This window comes from Mastacembelus armatus, chromosome 22 (genome assembly GCF_900324485.2).
Source record: "Mastacembelus armatus chromosome 22, fMasArm1.2, whole genome shotgun sequence".
In the NCBI taxonomy this organism is placed as follows: domain Eukaryota; kingdom Metazoa; phylum Chordata; class Actinopteri; order Synbranchiformes; family Mastacembelidae; genus Mastacembelus; species Mastacembelus armatus.
Window position 1 is genome coordinate 3,971,892 of NC_046654.1, and position 23,996 is coordinate 3,995,887.

Sequence of the window (23,996 nt, forward strand, 5' to 3'; positions counted from 1 at the left end):
TGCTCTTTACAAGTCAGTTGCAGTTCCAGTCTCAGCTGACAGGATCATCTATTTACACTTATAAAGTGTAACAGCCGACTGTGTGCATCACGGGTCATAATTTCCATGATGTAGATTATTGTCTCATGTTTTGGGGGTGAAAGACTGCATTCAAACTAATTGTGGCCATGTGCTGCTTAGGACACTTTAAAAAGTAGGGCAAATATAGATATAAATGGAGAGTCAACATTTGGCTCTTTTTGTTTCCACTGTCATTATTCAGAGACATACAGTATGTCATTGTATAAGCTTCCCATTTGTTCAGGACAAGTTAAGACACTCAGAAATACAGAGATTTGGTTTGTGACTGGTACTATAAGTGCAATTTGAAACTGGGACCTTTGGGGAGTCTTGGTTTCTGTAACGTACGGAGGATGTTGCTCTTTTCAGGGTTAGAGGCTGGACATCGATATCCTCTGTCATTATACTGAGGGAATTGTTTAGGAAGTATGAGTTGCCTCTATAACAAAGCAGGGGCCTCAATGTATAGAGAACTGGGGAGGGTCATATGGAGATGGATTACACGGTGAGCCTCAGAGAGGATACAGGTGCTGCTTTGATGCCGGATCACTCTTCCTGCAGGATCGCCCCAGCCAGCAGCTGCATTATGACTCCTTTCTTCTGACACCAAGTCATTCAATCCCCTGCTAAAGTGTCACGTGAGCTGCTCATATCACTCAGAGCGGCACGGCCATCACACGTCAACTCGAACGATTTCTAGGACAAAGTGGTGCTTTCACATTCCCTCGGCTGAGCTGGTGTCCTCCCTGGCTCCAAATGAACAAGTCTTTGTTGGGACAGAGGGGGGTAGTGCTTTGTAAAGGTGAATTATGACTCTAGCTTGTCTTGTTTTTCACTTTCTCTTCTTGTATCCTAAATGTTAATCTAACAAAAGTTCCACTTTTACGAGTATAAGTAATGCTGGCATCTATTAAACCAGAAGGGACCTGCAGAGGGAAACCTACCCTGAACGGGCCTCCATTCCCATCGTCCAGCTCCAGGATGTATCCTTCCACGGCGATGGTGGAGAGCGGTGGCTGTTTCCATGACAATGTGGCGCTGTTGTTCTGAGTGCAGCATTCCTCCAGCTGGAGCATCGGAGCAGCCGGGACTGAGGAGGGGAAAAACCAGGCCAGATTACTGAAAAGACACCCGCACAAACACACACACTCCTGCGGTGTACCAGAACCTCGTCAATATTTATCACTTAGAAATTTCACTATGAATTTATGAATTCATAATGAATCAGTGCTTCCCACTCATGAACATTATCACACCAAATGTCTTTGCCTTTTTTATTAATTTAAGAAATACAGTATTTAAGCAATTTCTGTATAAAGCAAGTACAAAAATCACAGAATTTATTTCTCCCAAGTTTTCACACTCACATTACTGTGGGACGTTATTCTTGTGTTTACCAGGATAATTGAGATATTGAAAGACAAAGAGGTCATGTACAAGAACAGGTTGTCTTTAAACTGTGACTGTAAACTCGACTGCTGCACAGAAAAATGAGAACACTCCTGTACAGAAGAGAACGTCGGTGTATTTTTTGTATCATAGTAAAATTAGGTTTAATAATCACATCACTAATTTCACGGGTAGAATTAGTAATTTAACAATTTACTGCTGGAAACACAGCAAGGACATATTTTTTATAACAAAGGTCAGCCTGACTGCAAGGTGGTACTGACATATTGTACTGCCTTGCTCAGAAACACTTTATCAGAACAGAAAGAGCAGACATGAGCCCTGAAGGGGTTTAAATGGGCTCTTTGGGTTTAGAATGTTTCCAGTACTGTGTCTGCAATTCCTCCTTTGTCCCCGTCCTCCTCCCCTGTTATGTCCTCCCCTTTACCTTTCATCTGGACAAAGTCCAGCTGGTGGATGGTCTGCAGGAGAGGTCCGCTGTCCAGAGTGAGGTCAAAGTCACTGGTCATTCTTGGGGTGAGAGTTCCCTTCCCCCACTGGCTCTCTGTCATGTGGACCCGCCGGATCAGAGCGTCCGAGATCTGAGAGCCACAGAGACAAATTGATCCATGTGAAAACTCATCAATAGCAAATACTCTACTGGGAACCAGGAGAGGCAGCTATGCTTACCTACTCTTCAGATCTTTAAAAAGATAGCAACTTCAGATTTAAATAATGTACCTGAAGAAAACCACTGGGGTCATTCTCCTTGATCACCTCCAGACAGTACTCCATCAGCCCTGTGGTCTGACGCAGTTTCACTGTACAGTGGGAAATCTGATCCCGAACAACCTGAGGCACAGATGAGAAAAGAAGGAAACTGGAGTTAAAAGAGGAGGAAAAATAGTAGTAGAAGAAGAGGAAGTAATGAATATAATCAAATGTTCATCCGCATCCTTTTCCTTCTCAATAAACACACCTAATCAAGTGAACACTTAATAAACTGTGCAAATATGTAGAGTATAAATAAAGTGAAGGAAGGAACAGAGAAAGACATACAGAGAAAGAATTAGCTCAGACTGAATGATGAGAGAGAGGCAGAAATGTTAAATGAAATAAAGAGAAAAACAAGAAGAAGAAACACTAAAAATAGTAATAAAGGGAATCGAGATGAAAAAAAGAGAGAGAAAGTCAAAGAGAAAGGAAGAAGAGACAGACTCAACAAGGCTGATAATGGATGAAGACTGAATGACATGACCAGTAATGAGATTAGCAGCAGATTGTCAAAGTGACTGACTGACTGACTAATTTTTCCTCTTGAGACTCGGACACAGGTTGAAGGAGGAAGAGGAGCCTGAAGGGGCGACAACAACCGATTGTGTTGTTGACGTTAACGGAAGGAAAGTGACATTTTGTTTTCACGCGTGGGGCGAGTGAGCAGTTGTCAGCATCACCGCTTACATCAGAGGTGGAGATGAGGCAAAGCTGCTCCAACATGCAACAGGTGAAAGAAACACTTATTTTTGCATATAGAAAATATCTGATCGATTAGACTATTTGGATATTTGATAGAGGCAACTTGGGAGATTCCCACTCTGGCACTGACAACTCTGAGCCTCCTGCAACAGCGTGAAACAAACGGAGGTGCTGGACCGACGGTTGCTAGGTAACAGAAACTTCACTGCTGCTATCCGAGGGGCTTCAAGGCTGAATGAAGAGGAAAATCCTTTCTGCTGCCGCTCAGACGCTGAGCAACAACATGCATGAAGATGATTTACTGTGGTCAGAGCATCAACAGTAAAGCTGACTGTATTCTTATTAATCGCCCTGTTCAGATGTAATCAGCCTGGGTGAAGCAACTTTTGCAGTGCGCAGTATGCAGCAGTAACCCTGTCCACCCCAGTGGTCTCCATACTGAGACCAGACTGGATCTGTAATTAAACTGTGACCTGCTGCTGCTATTTTTAGAAAATCAGAGTGTGGTGTGATGAAGATGGACAACATGGCCAAATATCAGTTTTGCATCAGTGTCGACTGACTCAGCATTATATAGGTGTTTTTCACACGATCCTTTCCCCTGGTTATGTGCTGCTGGTCTAAATAATGTATTCAGACGCTTTTGAAGTGATTTGTCTCACTGAAGCCAAGTGAGATGTTTTATTCAAACCCCTGTTTATTTGACCTCTGGTGCTTTGCAACAAACTGCACAAACACTTGTGGATTTTAGTTTGGAGCAACTGGACACTCTCAGTCTTCACTGCTTCAGCGTTTCAGTCATGTTGCCATTATCTGCTGCTAAAGCAAAGTTTACAGAAACATTGTTCACATTTTTTTGCAGACTTGAGTCACGTTTGTGTTCACTTCTTTCTCTCTGCAGAAATATCTGTGGTTTTCCATCCCACTGAGCTGGCAGGCTACAAAAAGGACTGAATACTTGCTAAGCCTTGGTGCATTCTTACTACAGCCCTGTGAACTTAAATGAACCAAACATAAAAATGCAGCTTCTCCTCCAAGATTTGGACCAAAGCAGACAAACCATAAGTCTGACTCCACTGCAATAGGTTTCAATACTAAGAGCAAACAAAACACTTTCAACTAAATGAATATTTACAAAAATGCAGCTAATCATATTCAAATTATTCACCTCTTTTAGTGCTGTAATCAGTCAGCCAGAGGTCTGGGATTAACCTCTTCTCCTACGGTGAGAAGAGATTTCACTCTCGCCTTGATCATTCGATCTGTATTTCTCTGGCTAACGGCCAAACCGCCCCTGCTGTGTCAATCCTGGACCATCCACATCCCTGCAGCGGCCTGGCAGGGCTCCAGAGAGACCTCCTCACTGCTGTCACTGCCTGTTCAACAATCACACTCTCTGATTCCTACGTACGCGCTTGGAATCACAATCTCTAAATTCACACAGTACAATACATCTGGAGGAATTAACTTGAGGTGGAAGAAATGGCAGCATGTTTCATCATATCTAGTCTTTTCCCTGGTCCTTACTCCCAGATTCAACACTCATTGCTACTTACTGAGCAGCTCCTCTCAGTATTCCAGTCATCTTTCCTGAAATCTTCTTTAAATCAGCCTCAAAATAAGATATAAACTCTGCCACCAGCCATACCGCTCTGCCAGATGATCAGTGGATAATCAGTGTATAGGGAAGATTCATTCATCTGAATTTAGCAGCTAAGGAAGGAGCAACGGCAGCTCAAAGATAGGATGGAAACGGAGGAAATTTAGCATCTTGACAAGAAATGTGGAAAAAACAGATTAAGGTAGGAAAAGAAAGAGAGAGTGGGTGAGTGAGATAGAGTGCAAGATGGCAGCAGAGCTTACTCGAGTTGGCAGAGATGAACAAAAATCATGGGGGAAACAAACTCCGTCCTCTGTGCTCCCAGACACATGTGGCTGATTAACACCGTTACAGCAGCTCAATAATTCTGCTGGAACAATCCCAAACACACACACACACACACACACACACACACACATATATACGAGAGCGCTGATACAGTGAAGCATCCCTTCATTCACGGCTGCCACAGCAGGTTTTTAATCATTTCTTCATCTCGGGACCCAGATGGAATCCGTACTGAGCTGCTGTGGGACACAGACTTATTAAAGCATGTCACTACTCTAGTTATACAACAGCAACTTAGCTTTGTAGTGATCTGAATATAGATTCTACTGTATGTTTACCAGCCAGTTGCTGTGTGTGTCTGCCTTTGGGGAGGGTTTTTTGAGTTTTTTCTCTGAAAAACAGCTGCCTGCTTCAGCTGACAAATACACCACAGGAGCAGTAAGTGTGAACTAAGACAGTAACGTTGCAGCAGGACAGCAGAACAATGAGCTGAAACTCAATGTAAAGGTCAGTAAACCCAAGGGGAGCTTTGATATGGGTGATAATTCTCCGTAGCCCCATCGAGCAACAACCTTCACGTTATTATTATTAGAGCCATTTGTACCATAAAAATATAGATCAGAGCAGCGTTCAACAGATTTACACAAGCACAAATATTGTCCACCCTCACTGACTACAGCTGATATTATCCAAGTGCACATACTGCACTGTGAGCTGGACCTGCTGCCTCTTTCTAAGATAAATTACCTCCTACTGTTGTGATTATTAGGCCACTGCAGCACTTTGGGCTCTGTAGGAAACTGTGGCTGCATTATAACAGCACAGAGTGGTACACCCTGTCAGTAATGTGATGACTGTTTTATAATAAAGCCCTGGATAATGATTTAATTATGCTGGATTAAAGTAAGGAGGGATTAAACAGGGTGGGTTTAAAAAGGGAAAGGAAAGTAAAAGAGTAGATGTGATGTATTGTGACACAAGAGGAGATGAAGTGAGGAGGAGAATGAAGACAGTTACAGATGAGAAGGAGGAACAGAAAAAAGAAATACAGTAAAATCCAGGATGAGAGAAAGATGAACAGAGGAATTAAAAGCAGCAGTCCTGGTCGTCCTGTATGGTACAAACTGCAGTGATGGTCAGTGAAAGTGACACGTGCCCATTGCCCTGACGTTCAGCTGCGAGCGAGGACCAGGGCAAGTGGCATTAGTGCATCTCTTACTGAAGCCAACAAGATATGCTTCACTTCCTCAATGCAAACATGTTGAACTCTAATTAAAGTTTTCACCATTAGAGAAAACTTTACCAAGAAGTAAAGTACAAACACAGGGTGAATAACATCCACACAGTGATCTCAGCAGCAGATTTAATATTTCATGTTCATCCTGCAATAACTCCCTGGAAAACAATCTGTGCTGTAGATCCTGCTGTGTCGTTCCATATTTTTCGTTATATGTTCTGAGTTTATCTATGAGTTATTGTAAAGTCCAAACTGGCAAGCAGGGATCCCCTGGAGGAAAACCCAGATGATGAGGAGTCACCAGGGAGGATGCAGTGGAAGTAAAAATAGCTCCAGTGTGACTGCGCTCATTAAATGACCAGGGCTGTGTGTCCGGTGGCAGACTTTGTATCAAGCAGGAAGAAAACACAAACTGACTTAGTTTCTCATTCACTTTGTGTTGCTCTAATCAGCCTTCAGAAGAAGAATCCCACATCAGTTCACAGCATCACACTGACAGCAGAGGCAGGACGCCTTGGTTTGATCATATTTAATACTGTCCTCATGTTATATTAAAGAAGGTTTTGTATGTTGCAGTCAAAAATGAGCTTGCAGGGCTTGGGAGAAATCTATCACAGTCAATTGAATTTGATTTATCTTTATCAAAGTTACAGCTGTGCTGGTGCATTAAAGCACAACAGGACTCAACATCTGAGGCTTTTTTATTGCAAGAAAAAAAAAAACTACTTTCATGATCCACAAAGGTCATGAATGCTTTTTCAAGGCTCTTGGATGCAGTTCGAGTAAGAGAAGGGGTCTTTGCCACTAACTCTGGGAAAGAAAGAAAATAGTAATATAAAAATTAAATATCATTGATTATCATTTAAGGGATTTCCACATCTGACTGAAAAACTGCACTGAATGAACAGGCTGTAAGAGCTATCATTGAGGACAAATGCTAACCATGGTGGGTTTTAAAGGCAGATTCTAAACCAAAATCATTTAAATTTGATGTTGAGTTTCTAATATTCTTCCACACTCGTGACTGTAAAGGAGGCGGTCTGAACTACAAATTATATATAGGCTCGTTTCACACAACTGCTACCTCAAAAATAAGCACAGCATTAACATTTCTTAAACTTAAACTTAAACTGAAGAACAGTTGGAAAAACGAGCTGCCTTAGAGTTTATTTCAATTCATTAAATCCCATTTTAGTCTGTTACTTACAAGGAGTGCTTGTAACCACTCAAAGCCATAAAACCACCTTCTGTCTCAGCAAACATGGGTCCGTCCTCCTGATGTGCAGAAAACTTGAACCTGACTCATGTTATGAAGGACCACTTCTCGCCTCCACATGCTCAACATGTTCTGGTCACCATGGCGATGAGGTTTTGGTGTCAGCATCCAGGACCAGATAAGAGCAGCAGGAAGCTCAGTGACAGATGCCAAGTCAGCTGCAGAAGCCCCCGTTTAAATTGGCCTTTATGTTTCCTTTTTATAGCTTTCATGGTGAGTTTCAGTCTGAATCAGCAGTATTAATCAGGGCATTTCATTACTTTCTGAATTGGACACGTATAAAACACAAAGCTGGCATTTGGTTTTATGCAATAACCTGCTTTTCATATGCAAATAATCCTAATGGAGTAGCTACATCTGAAAAACACACAATGGAGCACATTTTCATCAGGAGTGCACCACGACAGAAATGAGTCTCATTGATTATAGCTGTATAGCTGCAGGATGACCTCCCCCTCTAATGAAGCAGAAAGCATCTCACTGACCATCAACAGCAGAGGAACACCAATTACTGAGGATGATCTCCAGAAACAAGCAAAGGCTACTGAAAGTGGGCTACACTGGCCCAGAAGTTAAAAAAGAAATAAAACACAGAGAACTTTCCTACAAAACACAGAGTCTCAGAGTAGTGAGCAGCGTAGATTCACTGACAAAGCAAAAAGGGAATATCACATCTGTCATGGAGATTGTGTCTTTCCTACATTAAGATTCAACGAACGACACATTGGAAGTCTGTGCTAAGCCACATTAACATTCCTCCGTCTTGTAGGTGTTAATATGTTGAATACATCTCTCCCCGTCAATAAACATCCGTGTTAACAGTTATCAGTCAGAACCAGGTCCTGCAGCTCTGCAGCTTCAGAACCTGCAGTTCTGCTCCGACTGTTAAAAAGAAAAATAAGTGGTAAGTTCATTTACAAAAAAATCAGCTGCTGACAGCAGCTGTTCCTGTTGTTTCCTGTAGAGCAGGTGGGACAGGCTGATGGGTATAGAACTGATAATGACAGAACAGCCTCTCAATGTAAATGAATGAGTCTTTCAGGAAATTTTAAGCCACATCCATGAGGAGCTTGACTGTATATTTTCCATCTGGAGAAAGCAAAGTATACACATATGTATGTAAGTGTACATGTGAACTATATGTACTGTATGCGTGTGTGTGTGTGTGTGTTTGTGTATGAGCACGCTCACATGTTGCCGTGCACAGGCTGTGCTTCTCAAACCACCTACATGTGTGAAACCTTGATTCTACAGAGCGTCCAAGCGTGAAATTGGATGCTGTACAGCACAAATGTATCTCTCTCCTCCTCCTCCTCTCCCGTCAACTCCATCTCAGTTATGTCCCTGTTCTGCATGTGGCAGATGGTTTATGGTCTTCTGCCTCAGAAATCACTGGAACTGAGTGTCAGTTCTTATGAATCACAATTAAAACGTGTTGACCACTAAGTAATAACCAAAATGTGCTTCGTTGACAAATCTTAAACCTGAAAATGCTACTGGAAACATATTAAAGAGGTAGAGCTGTGGTTTTTCATTTTAGTTACATTATGATAATAATCTTTATATTACAGCCAACAACTTTTAATGTACTTCACTGGAGTTTGTCCGTCCCTGGCAGGAACTGGTTTTAATTTACATCACTACAGTCGATATGAGATTCATTTTCTTACCTATGGGTCTTAACTTCAAAATTATGTTACAAGGTTATGCAGCTGCCAACATGACAGCTATAAAAATGTTTGCATCCTCATCTCATCATCTCATACAGGAAGCTTTAATGAAAAAAAAAAAAAAAAATCTGAATTCACATTATTATTTAACTTCGGCTTTGACCTTAAGTCTGATCGAACCACAGAAAATCAAAACTTTGAGACTTTGTTTGGAAAAGTAAGCGATCCATTGTGTGCCTGGTCCTGCTCACTCACCTTCAGTTTGTGTTCATGCTCCTTGTTCACTCGAGCCAGCAGCTGGGCCTTGCGTCGGTTCAGGGCGTCAATGAGGGCGTCGCACTGCGCAACCAAACAGGCCTCGAACTCCACGCCGTTCTCCTGCAGGATGAACACAGAGCAGCTGGAAAGTCATGGAGAGCAAACCAACTGCAGGGTAAAATATATATATTGGCACTTTCATTTAATATTGACTGACAAAACACACAGTTTGTAAACTCAAAATCCAAAAAATACCACTTTAATAGGAGAATGTTTAAGTTTATTAATAATTAAGATTTACACTACATAATTATGTAGTACATGTGAGTTGCATCTCCTCAAGCTGCATCATCTATCAGAGGAGGTGGGTGGATTAAATCATCATGAAACATGAGTAATGTATGTGCTGTTCATTCTCTCACATCCCAACCTTCCACTCCTCCTCCTCCTCACTCTTCACCTCCTCTCCTCTAACTTACCATCACAGTTTCCCACCCTCATGTCCCAGGGTCTGACTCCAGCACCATCTCACCGTGCTGCCATAATCAACAAGGGCATTTAATCCCACCTTCCTCATCTAATCATCATCTTACACTTAAACACAATCTGCATGAGTCTCCATCTGACAGTCTACAGTGTGAATGGAACTCAAATCTTAATCCTCACTCACATCCTTACAAGGAATTCAATAAAACTGAAGTCTCTCTGGGCTTTTTTACATCCTGACAGGTTTTGTCCAGCACACTGTCGAAATACATTATGAAACAGTTACACTTGAACTAATACAATAAGCCTTTTTGTCTCTGTCAGTTCCTGGAGTGGCCCCCTGCGGTGGACGGTTTGGAATCACAAAAGGGATAAGAGCTTGGTAACAAAATGCCAACAGACATCAGTGGGGGATTAGTGGGATTGGAGCATTTTTGTAGGTTATGGTTTCCTGCAATCAGGAAAAACAGCAGTTTCATGCACGTCTCTGTGTGTGTTAAAGTACTTGGATGTGCTGCACCATGTTTCTCAGCTGGACCAGGAACTCCTTGGCTTCGGTGGCGCGGTCTGACAGACCATTGAGAGCCTGGGACAGCTGACCCTGTGGAGAGCACAGAGAGGACAAGAGAGATTCAGAGGCAGCACTGCAGGTTTAAGGATCAGTATCTCTATTAAAATCAAAGTAAACCAACACTCTCTGCTTCATTACATGTAGATACTGTAGGTGCTGAAGCCAATAATAAAGACAAGATAAGTGGGGGTGACGGAGGATGCAGAAATAGATCAAACCAAAGAAAATGATCTTGTCTAAACTGTTTGCACCTTTAACACTGACAGGAACAGCAGCTCAGAAGGGGATTTTATGAAGCTGATGTAGATTCCTCATAGTTTCTTCACTTCACCATGTGCCAGCTCCATTATTTAGTCTGTTGTTATGTTTTGAGCGAACCCAGTGGTCAATGCAAAAACAAAGCTGCTTTAAAGCTGCTAAGAAGTTGACATTTCGTGTGTTTTCACCCGAGACAAAATGCACTGCCAGCCACACACAAAATGACATTTGCAGATAAAACTAAGATGATTTATGTGTAATGTGTGTGTATTTATTGTTGGATTATAGCCCCGGGAATGTGGAGCTGAACACAGTACATGTGATGGGAAATGCCATCGCTGTGGGATGTGTGTGATGACACACGAAAGCTCTGTTTGGACAGAGGGGAAAGGAGAAAGGGCGTTCATGTATGTGAAACTGGGTTGTGGGAACAAGGAGGTGGTGGAGCGGGAGGATGCGGCATAACCCTGTGGGAACCTCGCTCGGTTGAGTGAGCACTTGTCAACATGGGGAGCATATTATGTTCAGGGAGGAACGGAGCGTAGTGGGCCTTATCTAAGCAAAGAAAGAAGGACCACTTTGACTCCGGAAGAGAGGAATAAAACCAGTAACTCGCTGATACAGTGGAAAACGCTGTGAAAACAACCCATCATGCATTGTGTCAACCCAGCTACTGGTGTCTGACGTTAGCCAGTCAAAGGGGAGTCTGTGCGCGGGGGCTGTCAGTTGACCTTTGACCACAGCGTTTGGGAAACAGTGACAGCTGCCGCTAACATGAGCCACTGCACCGAGGGACAGTCTGAGCAGCAGCTGAGCAAAGACTCCAATGTAAACTTTGTAGGACTTAAAGAAACTTCCTCTTTGTTAACTTGGGAAACATACTTTAACTTCTCAAGAGACCATGAGACATATGTTTTCTCCCCTGCTTGGTTTTCACAACAGAATAATCAAAACCTTTAGTTTGACTGACTCTGGAAGACAGATATGGAATTTAAGGCAGCCACTCAGAATGATTTTTACTATCAATTAATCATTTGGTGTCAAGAAACACAGAAAGAAAATCACTGGTTTCCATAGCTAAAGGTGACAATTCAAATAATATAATATATTTTTCTCAGGAAATATTATAAATAAATAATAAACTATTACATTTGAATTTTAACAAAGGGAATTTCAGGGTGGAGAAAGAACGACATTAAATTTAAAAGTTGTATTCAGTCTGCAGAAATAAAACAAAACACATCCTTATGTCCTCATGTTCTGGGTCTGATATCAAACGCTCTGTTTCTTTTGGATCAATAAACTGAGGCCATCTGTCATTAATGTTCTTAAAAATCCATGTTCACTGAGACTCTGCTGCTTTTCCCAGAGATCAGTCAGATCACCTGTCCTAAAATCCAGTTCATTTTCCCTCTTGCCTTTCTCCTTTTCCTCTCAGTGCTACTGTTGGACGCTGAGGGAGCGCCTGCCTCTCCTCGCCGGCTTAACTGTCAGTGTGCATTCAGTGACAGAGCAGCTGAAATGAAAAGCACTTGATTGTCTGGAGGCGTTTTTCCGCAGCGTCTGTTTGTGAACCTTCAGAGCTCCGTCCTCAAAACCAGGTCAAAACGTGCCATGAAAGCAGAGGCTGTTTTATTTCTGCACAGCTTATGGCTACTCCCTCTCTGCTCAGTAAAAACCACAATGCCATGGCTGGCAGGTCTGCATATGGAAAGACAGACTTCAGCCACAGATGGGATGAACTGAGACCAAAGCTTCACAGGCTGAGATTTGATAACGGAGGGTCTGAAATTGAGTTTGTCCGTTCGAATGTACTGCTGGTGCCGCCAGATTTCCTGCTCTTGCATGGCACAGCATGCGCTTCACTAACACAACAAGTCACTTTGTAAACAATGCCCTTTATTTCTGACACAGGTAAAGTAAAGAAAGCAACGAGTGTTGATTCTGTCAACAACAAATGACAATATGAAATTACTGTCAACTATAGTTGAGAAGCATCAACTAACAATGTTGATCCAATCTAGAGGCGACTTGTTAATGTTTCCAGCTGATTGACTTCAACAAATATGTAGGTGAGAAGGCTACTGGACTACAGATCCCAGGCAAAACAGAGAGAAGACATGGAAGTATAATTATTGGATCAGCAGGTTTATTATCTTCTATCCATCTGGTTAGACGTTGTATAAATCACTGTATTATAAAGAAGAATAATTGTTATTTGGCCTATCAGGAACCTGTATGGATGTGTTATACGCAAAAAAACATGTTTCAAAAGTTCAGTATGTAATTCTACTTTTTAGATGAAGACTAACTGAGGTGTTTTTACAGTAACGTACCATGACTTCACTCTGGCCCAGAGGATGAAATACATCTTGTCTGGGGATGACACACCAGTTCAGTGTTAAGGTGGTGAAGAGGACACTGGATTGTTTGGGACGAGCTTCAGAGGGTTTGTTGAGGGGGGGGGGGGGTTTAGGATATCTCTGCTACTTGGGACCACTAGCCATCCCAATAATAAAGCCAAGTGGGAGCACATGCACAGCATGAATAATTCACCAGCAGCTCCAGGGCCATTCTGTGTGTTTCATTTTCCTTTGGTGGTGAGAGAGAGAGGACTAACCAATCTGTCACCAAAGAGCGCGGATGTCAGGGAGGCATCGGAGCCGGTTTGGATTAAAGCCCCCACTAGGAAGTGGTAAAGGACTGGAGGAGGCAGGTGTAATGTCACTGCTACGCTCTATAAGTCATAGTGCTCCTCTTTAAGCTAATTACAAATTACAAAATTAAAATCGCTCTGTCACTTCTACAACAAAGATAGTGTCAGCAAGCTGCATTGCCTCTAAGTGCCCTGCTGTTTCCCAGAGCTTCAGGGTTAAGCAGTGTCTCTGCTTTAAACTGTCTCTTTAGGCTCATTTAATCCTGCGTGTGATACAAAGTCATTTGGTTACACAGAGTAAACAGACAGAAGCTGAGGGTGAGGTCAACTTCAGGTTAAAAAGAATATCAAACAACAATAAAACACTAAAGCCTACGATGAAAAAAGTGAAATCAATGTAATTTTGCACAGCTTGATTACTGACTGTGTTTCCCCCATTAGTGTCAGTAACTAGAGACTCTAACATGAAATCCTCAGGGAATAGATTTTGAAATACTAAGCCGGCGACTGGATGATATTTGCTGCCTTGGGAGACTTTCTGTTGTGAAGAATTAAGTTCTCACATCTTCCAACATGCTGGAGGAGTTAAGACTCGGCCAGATTGTGATACTCCTCCGTTTTTAACAAGATCCCATATGAAAGCATCTTCCTCAAGCAGAACCTAAGTGGCTGGTGCATTATTCATCGCTTATATCTGCTGTCATCAATAATGCACAAGAAGCTGTTAACTATCCACACACACAAAAAAAGCGAAGAAACTCTGATGATAATAATGAGGACTTGTGAAAGTTGCCACACTTTCTTCATGTGAGAGTCCCTATTTGATGGACACCTGGGACAGCACAGCAGGAAGTAGGCCAGACATGTTCTATTCTTGTGAGTGCTGAATCTGATGAGGGCGCAGCATCCTGCAAATAATCAAGTCACCTACCTGCTGGTCTGGTTTGATTGTGTTAAACAAATGACACCTGGTCAAAAAGAACCAATCGAGTGCAGAGAAAGTGTGACATAAAGTAGACGGGCAGTGTAAAACCTGAGGAAGAGGAAGGTCTGTTTTTCTTTCACTAGATCACATCTGATGCTAACGAAGCTGCAACTACTTTATAAAAAAGGAGGTAAAGATTAAATATTTTATCCCCATACATACAAAACTTCAACTGCTCCAGTCCTCATCTTCTTTTCGGCGCGTTTCTCGGCATCTTCCTCCAGAAAGTCTTTCAATGTTTGTGTTGTCTCAGAATTAAGCTGATCTGGGGGTTGAACAGCTGAACGCTGGTGAGAAGTTTGGAAGTTTGAGCTCCAAATGTCTAGAACTTGGACTGACTCCATAACAATTCAACTATAAGAGTCCCAGAGGAAACTAAGATGCATTTAATAACAATGAAGAGGAGCTATGTTCCCTCTGTTAAAGGTAATTGCTGCCTTGATGATGCACAGCCATCAGTGAGCTATGGCCAGTCAAAAATTTGTCACCACTTAAACATCTAGACCACACTGCTTATACTGGCCGAGACTACAAAGAAAAGTAAGAACTAGTTGTTTTCCACTTTCAAGCTCATTGAGTTGCTCCCTGGATTTTTACTGAGGTTTCAACCAAAAAGCAAAGTTTCTTTTTGTGCAAACACTGTTTGTATTAAGTCCAATTTGCTGGATTTTGGCTCTACAAGATGGTGGTTGTTAGAGAAGATAAAAAGAGCCTCCATGAACACACTGAGGGTGACACATCAGAGCCTCTTCAAAGTTTATGATCAACACGATGACGATGATGATGACGATGACGCTGATGATAACTATGGAGATGATGATGGACTGAACCTGTCCAGAGCCTCTGCTGCTCAGACTTCAGGTTGAACTCCTCATTTAATGTGGACTGACTGAGTGAGAGCAGCCAAACACACTGTAATGGAGCATCATATATTATTCTGTTTTAATCTGCAGCAAAGCTCCTGGAAGTTGACAACTCATTTTGCGTTGGGATTCATTTAAATACAGAAAAGGAAAAACTTTCTTTTTCTTTTCTTTTCCAGTTGGCACAGTGGAGATTTGAGGCCTTAATATCTCTCCAGTTTTACGCCTGCAGCAAGTTGAAATATTCAGCCTTTGGTGGATGTTCCCACCCAGAGAAGTTCTATAAAATATGTCAAATTAAAAATACCTACAACACATAAGTCACTGCTTTCTGCGTGGACCTACAGACTGGATATGATATGCAGAGTTAAGACTTGTTTAACTCGTCTTGTCTTCACACGGCAGGGTGAATATAACCACCTGTAACATGGCATCAACCTAAACAACTCTGAAATATTGAAACGACCATGCCGTGAAATTTCATTCTCCACAGATCTCAGTTCTGCCTTTTGTCCTTCATCTCACCGCCAACCTCGCTTCTATCATCAACAATCAAGCGACCGTATCTTTTATCTGCACACGGTCACTTATAGCAAAGACGATATACTAAGAGTGTTATTGCACCGGGTCACCACAGGCTGCTGGGTTATTGATTTGTCATTAACAGGAGAGAGCACTGGAGGACAATCAGAGGTTATCAAGGTAAATATCCTGCAGAGACTTGTATGTTTTGATAATACAGAGTTAATGTTCAATGTGCTGCCCACCTTATGTTAAAGAAAGTGACTAAAGGGAAGATGTTATCTGAAATATCAGCAGCAACTAAAGCTCATGTTTCAGACAGTTTCTTGCTGGTTTAGGTGTAACATGTCGTGGGTTCAGTGGATCCAGAATGACAGTCGGCCTCGTTGCTGCCAGCAGAGAGAAGTTCAATCAGGAGAAAACGACGGGGATCCCACCACCATTGTCTGACGTTTCACAGCTTGGACTGCAAATAGCTCATCCAGAAACAAGTCAAGTGCTGCTGACAACATCAGCCTCAAGACTGAGACAAGACTTTAAACACTGGTCCCAGTACCTGCTCTGTCTGTCCTCATTAGCCTGCTTTTTGGAGGCATCTGAATGAGATCCTGCAGAGCATCTGTCGTGTGTTCAGTTTGAGGCAGGGTGTGCAGGCCTTCTGTGTCTGTCCGGAGGATTAGCATGGTAACATTAAAGGGTAGCACATGTGCCCACTAAAGACATTCCTTAAATCACATGTGAATTCCTCACATTACTCAGATCTTTTCTGTCTGTGTGCAGGGCTCAAAGGGAAATGTTCAGGGGTCTCTGGGTTAAAATCTCCTCTGCTACCTCTGATTTATTCTCCTGTGGCAGCAGGCAAATTACTCATTTTCTGCTACGATCTGCTACTTATTTCTGAACACCCACACATCCTCTTGTACTTAAGCTTCCATCGGATTAATCACCTTTAATTGCCACTAAACAGAATGAGGTGATAGAGCGTGACCTAGATTGCATTCAGGGTCCTGTGTGACCTCTTATGACCGAGGACCACTCACTATGCACAGATTTAACACTTGACGATGCCTCTTTGCTCTTTTTAATGTGATTTGCAGAGATTAACGCAGACATCCTGTCACCGCATAAAACCTTCTGACACAAATCTGAAGAGGCAGACGAGAGCTGGACTGTGTAGCTCTTAAATTTCTGCTTGTCTTTGATGACAGAAATCGACTTTGGAGACATGAAATTGATTAGCGTCGTCATTTAGACACGGTCACGCAATCCAAAAGGGGGCGGGTTGAGATAAAATACTCAGTGTTTTTTCAGCAAAGACTTCGAGGGAGGAGACATGAGCAAATGGCAGAGGAAGAGCATGAAGAGAGGAAGTAATGGGCTGAGCATTTGTTTTAATACACACAGACACATGTACTGTGCCTTTGAAAAGCATCTGGGATGGATTCCTCATGGGGTCCAGTATCTTAGAGACATTTGCTGCTCTGCACAACATCAAGAGGAATTTAGTTGCCATGGCGGCAGGTGGTTCTACTTGTTCTCCACAAAGAGAGAAATGTTTCACCAAGACAGAGAGAGAACACAGTTTGTTCCTACAGAGCAAGATGACGATTAAAAAACTCTCTGTCACAAAGCAGAAGAGATCTTATTAAATGACAGAAGCAAAGTGCCAAATCATCAGCTCTGAAATGCAAATGTTCCAGGTGCAGATTTAACATATGTCACTTAAAAACAAGGTGCAAATGTCTTAGTGCATCACATCCTGCATCAACATTACACAGCAATACTGCAAAATGCACAGATCACACAACTGACAGCTTTAATCAATTTGAGTATAAAGGTGAAAGTATGATCTTTATGTTTGTTTATGTTGGTGGAAGAGCATAAATAGAACATGTATTTACATCCTGCATAGGGCCAAAGCAAACCTCAACACTGCAGCAGTCATTATATATATATATATATATATATATATATATATAAATAAAATGACTATAAGGTGCTGCTGATCTAACTCTGCATTTCCCCAGATCTACACAACATTTTAGCATCTTTTAGCTCATTGTTTTGATTTTACAGCTACAACTTTACTGTTTTCTTCACACTCACCATTCTGCTCAAATCATTTCCAGCTGTGGCAGACAGCTGCCTGATTTCAACAAAATACCCTACAAACTCCCTCTACACCACACAGACACAGCAACAAGCTGGAGAACACAGTGCAGCATTTTTGCAATAAAAAAAAGATCTGTCACTTAGGAGCTTGTGGAGACCACGAAGGAGCAACAAGGACAGTGGAAGTCAGTAATAGGCAAGAACATTAGTCGACTGATGTATCAGATATCAGGGTGAAGTGGCACCACTTGAGTTTCCACAATATATTCAATCTAGAAGTACGGATGATGCATAAGCCTGTGATCAACTAACCGTAGTACATTCCGCTGAGTATGTGAGGAACACCCTGAAGCTCTGAAACATGCCCATCCACAGAGCTGCCAGCTCCGAGCTCTCACCCATCTGTCACTGCTCTGTGGGCAGGAGCTTCAGACGCGGGGTCAGAAATGAGCAGGTACCGCGATGTAAGCCGAAAAGAGGGCGACATGCTGGATATTGGCACAGATATCCCTAGTGGTTTCTAAAAATACTCCTCTAGCTCTTCTTTACAATTTGGATCTAAGAAAGATAAAGCAGAAAAAGTCAGTAACTGTGCGAGTGATGGGAGTGAAACCCCCTCTGATTCTTCCATCACTTTTACAATTGCTCCATGCATCTGAGGTGAGCCCCTATCACACCACCATCCAGGGAGGCAATGATTGGACTGGAGGTCTGTTAAATGGTTATTCTGGAGACATAAAAGACCAATTCTGTCTGTGAGCGATGAGGAGAGGAGAGCTTATCTACACCTGTTGGAAGGCAATACCGTTTGTGTATGTGTGAGTGTTGCTTGTGCTTAGATTTGCAATACATTCACCATTTTTTACTGTTTTTCATGGAAACCAGGAGACACCATCACTACACATTACTCTCCCTGTGTGTGTGTGGGTGTGTGTGAGTATTGAAGAGCATCTATATCTAGCTCTACATCCACCCTCTTCACTGCAAGCTGGAGTGTGGAGGTGATGCTGGTGCAGAGGGTTAGATATAAACTCAGCTCTGCCTTCTTAGGCCCGTGCCTCTCTGCCCACAACAACACAGATTCCAAAATAGCATCGCAGCTCTGCACAGGCCAGTGCTTCACTGCTGGCTCTTATTAACGCCTGGGTCCAATATTACCAGTCCCTAATGATCTCTGAGGCGCCTGTGAGCTATGGATGGACATGGGAATGGGACAATAATAGAATTAAGGAATTCCCTGAATGGAGGCTCTGGACACAAATGGTCAATAGATGATATAATACAATAATGTCTATTCAACCTAAGTTTAAATGTAGCTAGAGGAGAAGAGCAAATGTGCGTTTCCTGCTGCTGCTGGATGTCCACTCGTGAACAGAATTTCAAACAGAGCTGCCTCCTCCTCACAGATTTGCGCAGCGGAGTTCCCACTTTGGAGACGTGCGCATTTCTCCTCTTTGGCCTCATGAATCGCACTAAAATGCGAGCTGGGGGTGTGTCAGAGGGGAATATTCATCCACTTACAATGTCAGAATTTACTTTAATGATTTCAGTCCCGTGTGACACGCTGAAAATTCCCACAGCTCTGTGTATCTGCTGGATGCTACGTGAAGTTGACAAGATACAGCCTGGCGCAGACTATTATTTTCAGGGCCGACTTGTTGCTCAGCTCAACGGTGAATCATTGTGATTAAACGCCAAACATACGCAGAGAAAATGCGCACCAGTAACAAACAGCAAACAAGGATGTTGCAGCTTAGTAATATTTACGCACGTACCTTGTGTAGTTTCCACATTGCACCCAAAGCTTTAACTTCGTGTGTGCCGTGTTTTCCTTCTTCCAAACACTGATAACACACCGGCATCTTGCACTGCACACAGTACATGCTTAGATTCTCTAGTTCGTGTTCTGTGCAAGTGGAGATTTTACGGGGACTGGTGCGGCGACTTATCCGCCCCTGCGCCGGGGGCACCAGGCGATGCTTGGCGAGGGGACCGCGGGGAGGGTGGCACCGCAGGCGGCACGGGTCACAGTAGAAAACGTCGCACTGTTCGCACATCACGGTGGCCTCCTTTGGACTCTTCTCGCAGAGCTGGCACTTCAGAGCGGCAGCTTTGCTCTGCTGATACCTGTCCACGACTCCCTCCAGCACCCGGTTCTTGGGGAATCCGCGCAGCCCCCGGTCATCCAGGATGAGGCTGCGGTGACACTGCGGGCAAGTGATGCAGGAGTTGCGGGGGATCGGGGGTAAGGAGCCTGGCTGGGGGAGCAGGTGCTGCTGTGGTTGCGGCTGAGGGACTGTCGGGGGGAAAACCCGAACCCCATTTGGTGATTTTTGGCAAGGGGTGGTCGGGGCGCTGACGAAGCCCGCGTATGAACCGTAGCCACTGTCCGTCTCACTGTACAAACTCATTTTATCTAAATCCAGGTAATCATAATCTGAGACACCGGATCCAGAGGCTCTGCTGCTCTGAGGAGACTCGGCGTCGGGGGTCTGCACAAGAATATTCCGAGCACAAGCCAGACAAATGTTGTGGGAGCACGGCAGAATGATGGGCTCCCGGTAAAAAGAGCCACACACGGGGCATTTTAACTCTTCCTCCATTTCATCCATGGCTGGTGAGAGATTCCTCTGTGGTGTGCAAACACGAACAGAAGTTAGAGCAGAGCCTTGGCTGATTAGTCCGCTGCTCTGATGGTGCGTAAACGGGGATCCTGTCGCGTCCTACTGTGATTACTGCGAGTGCAACCTTGACCAACGGAAAGACATCCAGTGCCGAGGAGGCAGAATAACCGATACGTCACACTCCTCACCAATTAGAAAAGAGCATCAGCTCAGACGGGTTACTATTGGATAACCCATGGACTCCAATCAACCATTGGACAACTCAGCTGTCAGTGTGGAGAGGGTCCGATAATGAGCTTTACGGAGATCAAACCACAGGCACTTGTGTCTGCACATCACCGAGCTTGTAGCCTAATTGTTTAGGGGATTATAAAGAAGAACCTCTGAAGACAATAGCGAACAATTCATGAACCTGACCATGTAGACAGAACAATAAACTGCTAATTATTTCTCTACACGTTTCTATGAAGATAAACAAATCATAGAGAGAATAGTGTGTATTCATCACAGGCTCCAGATTCATTTCAATGGTGCTGCTCTATAAATGACCTAAAGTGTTAGCTGATTCACTGAATGATTAGTTTTATTAATTAGTAATATTCATTATTTTGATGCCAATGATCAACTGACTAATAAAAAATGCAATACTTCCTAAAATGTAGTGATGCAGAAGTAGTAAAGTACTAATAAAGTAAATACATTATAAGTGTATTTGGTTCCTTTCCTTCCCTGATTATTGAGACTGACAGGAACAGGACTGTTTCAGACCAGATGTCTTCAGACAGGTTCTGCATCTGAAACCCCACACAGCTTTGTGTGGGGGCTGCACAGGATAAACCTGCAGGCTCTGGGTTGTTTCTCGTCTCTGCTGCCGAGGGAGTAAAGATCATTCATGGAGGAGAGTGAAAACTTGGAAACTGACACCTTGTGAGATAAGATAAAGCAGCAGCTCTCAACTGCACTCAGAAGAGCTTCTTCTTTCAGAGCCTTTTTATTTCTGTGGCTAAATACCTCAGTCATCTCGCAGACATCCATGGCAACGTGAGTTTTAATCTTCAATGAGGCTAAAAGGGAAATTAAATAAAATGATCCCATTTAATGGAATGTCTGTTTCTCACATCCACAGAGGCCACTCAGTGTGATTACATCTGCATATTTTTAAAAGCACTTGGGAAGAGCATTAATATGGACGTCTTTGTCTAATAAAGACAGTCTGCCATCCAGACTGGCTTCTGATAAACATATCAAAGTAGAAATGGGAATAATCTCATTGAGATCAGTGCGAATGTTGATCCAAATGCTCCAGAAAATCAAAAGGGAAGCTGGATTTATAGGTGGCATCAGCCAAATGATCTTGGTGTAAACAGATATTTCCATTGTCTGTCCATATAATAATTATCACCTGAAAGAACAACAGCTGTGCTTTTAAGTTTCACTGCTATAACACTACGCAAACATTAAGTGATAAATTCTCTCCCAGTGTCCTTTGCTGGTAATGTTTACATTTGTGAAAATATACAACAAGTGGTGAGTTTATCAATGTAAATATTCCACTGAATTAAAACCAAATACAGCGTTGAATCAGCCCAAATGTTTGTAAGAAGACCATCAGCTATTTTTGGATGCCTGCATGCTGACGCCTCCGGCATGATGACATTGTTCTCTGTGTAATCTCCTCAGTTTGGGGCCACACTGCATCTTCCTATCTGCTGCCTTTGAGGAGACAAGTGGCCAATCCTGCTAAATCTCAATTTTATCTTTTTTCTTTTTGTTTCAGTGCCAGCTCTGTCCTGCTGCCAGGACACACACGTCAGGCAGCTCTGAGAGGCAATCTTCACAAATCTCTTTTTACTTTTCAGAGATCACATCCCAGAATGCTCCTAAGTCTGTGATTACGCTGCTGTTTTTGGTCACTCCATGTGCAATAACAGAAGAGAAGAGGCATCGTGAGGACAAACATGAATAGCTGTTGATTAATTGGCTTCACATCAGCATCAGCAGCCACACACAGATTAAAGAAAACAGACTCTACCTTGAAATTTTCTTCTCATACGAAACATCTGTACCTTATAAAGTCACACTGTATTAGGAAACACATTCACATTACTGTCAAACTACACTTATTGTTTAATGCTAAGAATGTCACATAATGCAGGTTGTAGTGACAGTGGTGCAGATTTATAAGACAAAACTCTTATGACAACAACATATTCTGGGTTTAAAACAGATGTAAACAGAAGCAGCTACTCAATTCTGACAGCATCACCTCCCAAAGCCTTGTAGTTTAAAATGTGCTGTGGTGTTTAGCCAGTTAGCTGGACATCATAGCAGCTAATAACAGAGGAGATAAGCAAATGGTTTAATGCATTTCTTACGAAAAAGGTCAAGACACCATGCTCCAAACTTTCTGAGTCAGATTTGCTGCAGCCCTGTGTTTTTTTTTTTTTTTTTTTACAGCATGTTGTGCCTGCCGGGATTTAGCAAATATTTGCCTACTGTGTACCAGTAAACAAATCTATTCTTGCCTTGGGATAAAACTGCCTCCTGTATTGGTTTCCACCTCTGAGTGATCCTTGCCTGTGTTCCCTGTGACCTGCCGAGCAACAGGAAATCACAAGTTGCTCATAAAGACAAAAAAACTACAATCTACTTCATCCGCATCATCTTTAACCCCTGGATCTTTTGTACACCAGAGGGGAAAAAAGTTCCATTGTTAGTTAAAGCAGTATTCAGACCACAGCTCCTGCTCAGAGCTTATGTAATTTATCAGAGTCTGCCCCTCCATCGATAAGGGATAAAGTCTCCTTTGTGTGTTGCACTGAGTTTATTAACTCTTCTTACTACACAATCCCACTGCAGCCCCACAGGCATCAAGCCATCTGTGTAAAGTACACAGACTGTGGGAGCTTTAGGGTACACAGCTTAAGCAAGATAGGAATCTCCATGGGACACAGCGGCGATATTGTCGAGATAGGAGTAGAAGTGGCTGGTGTTGCTGTTACTGAGCTCTGGCTTATGAAAATCTGTGGTTTTATAATTCTCTAAAAGATAAAGTTACTGTAATTTGGTAGAACTGATAGTTGTTGAGGCCAAAAACACACAGTGAAGAAAACGTACTGTCAGCACAACGTTTGACGTTTCTCTTGTTTTGACTTAAAGATGTTTTAATTGCTTTATTCTCCAAATATATGGATGTTTTGGCCTCTTTATTCAACTGCCAATTCACTGTGCAATTTGAAAATGCATTTTGCATTTGTCAATTTAAAACAATTGGTTAAGATTTGGGGAAACTTCTGGTTAGATTAACTTTTATTTTCCCACAGTGGGGAACAGCATTAAAAGGTACAACAACAGATAAATACAGCAGCAATAAAAGAGAGTTAAGGGATGGGAGGCATGAAAGTTGGACTTGCTACACGCCCAACCGTTCTCACATTATCACCACCTGCAGTCGCAGAACGGGCACCTTGGATGACAAAAGTCCAGTGTCACTCTGCTGACTCCCTGACATGTCACTGCAATGCAACATCTTCTACAAGCTCAAACAAACTCATGTTTATGGATTCAGTACCATCTGTGCCCTTGGCAGTGACCTGAAAACTGCATTTTCCTCATCACTATTTGAAAATTAGGCCTTCAGGGAGAAACTGGAAATGATGCATCAT

The 23,996-nt window shown here is 42.7% G+C and overlaps 1 protein-coding gene across 1 annotated transcript in view; it reads right to left on the reverse strand.

Annotated features, from left to right (window-relative positions):
* The window catches only part of trim9 (tripartite motif containing 9), a 29,318-nt gene extending 8,888 nt beyond the window's left edge, over positions 1 to 20,430 (reverse strand). Inside the window, exons 1-6 of the mRNA XM_026310887.1 lie at positions 19,483 to 20,430; positions 10,246 to 10,341; positions 9,252 to 9,374; positions 2,191 to 2,301; positions 1,898 to 2,051; positions 1,005 to 1,150 (exon numbers count right to left, since the gene is read on the reverse strand). Of these exons, the coding sequence (XP_026166672.1) occupies positions 1,005 to 1,150; positions 1,898 to 2,051; positions 2,191 to 2,301; positions 9,252 to 9,374; positions 10,246 to 10,341; positions 19,483 to 20,319 (1,467 nt within the window). The 5' untranslated portion in view covers positions 20,320 to 20,430. The remainder of the gene's footprint in view (positions 1 to 1,004; positions 1,151 to 1,897; positions 2,052 to 2,190; positions 2,302 to 9,251; positions 9,375 to 10,245; positions 10,342 to 19,482) is intronic.
* Between the last annotated feature and the right edge of the window lie 3,566 nt (positions 20,431 to 23,996).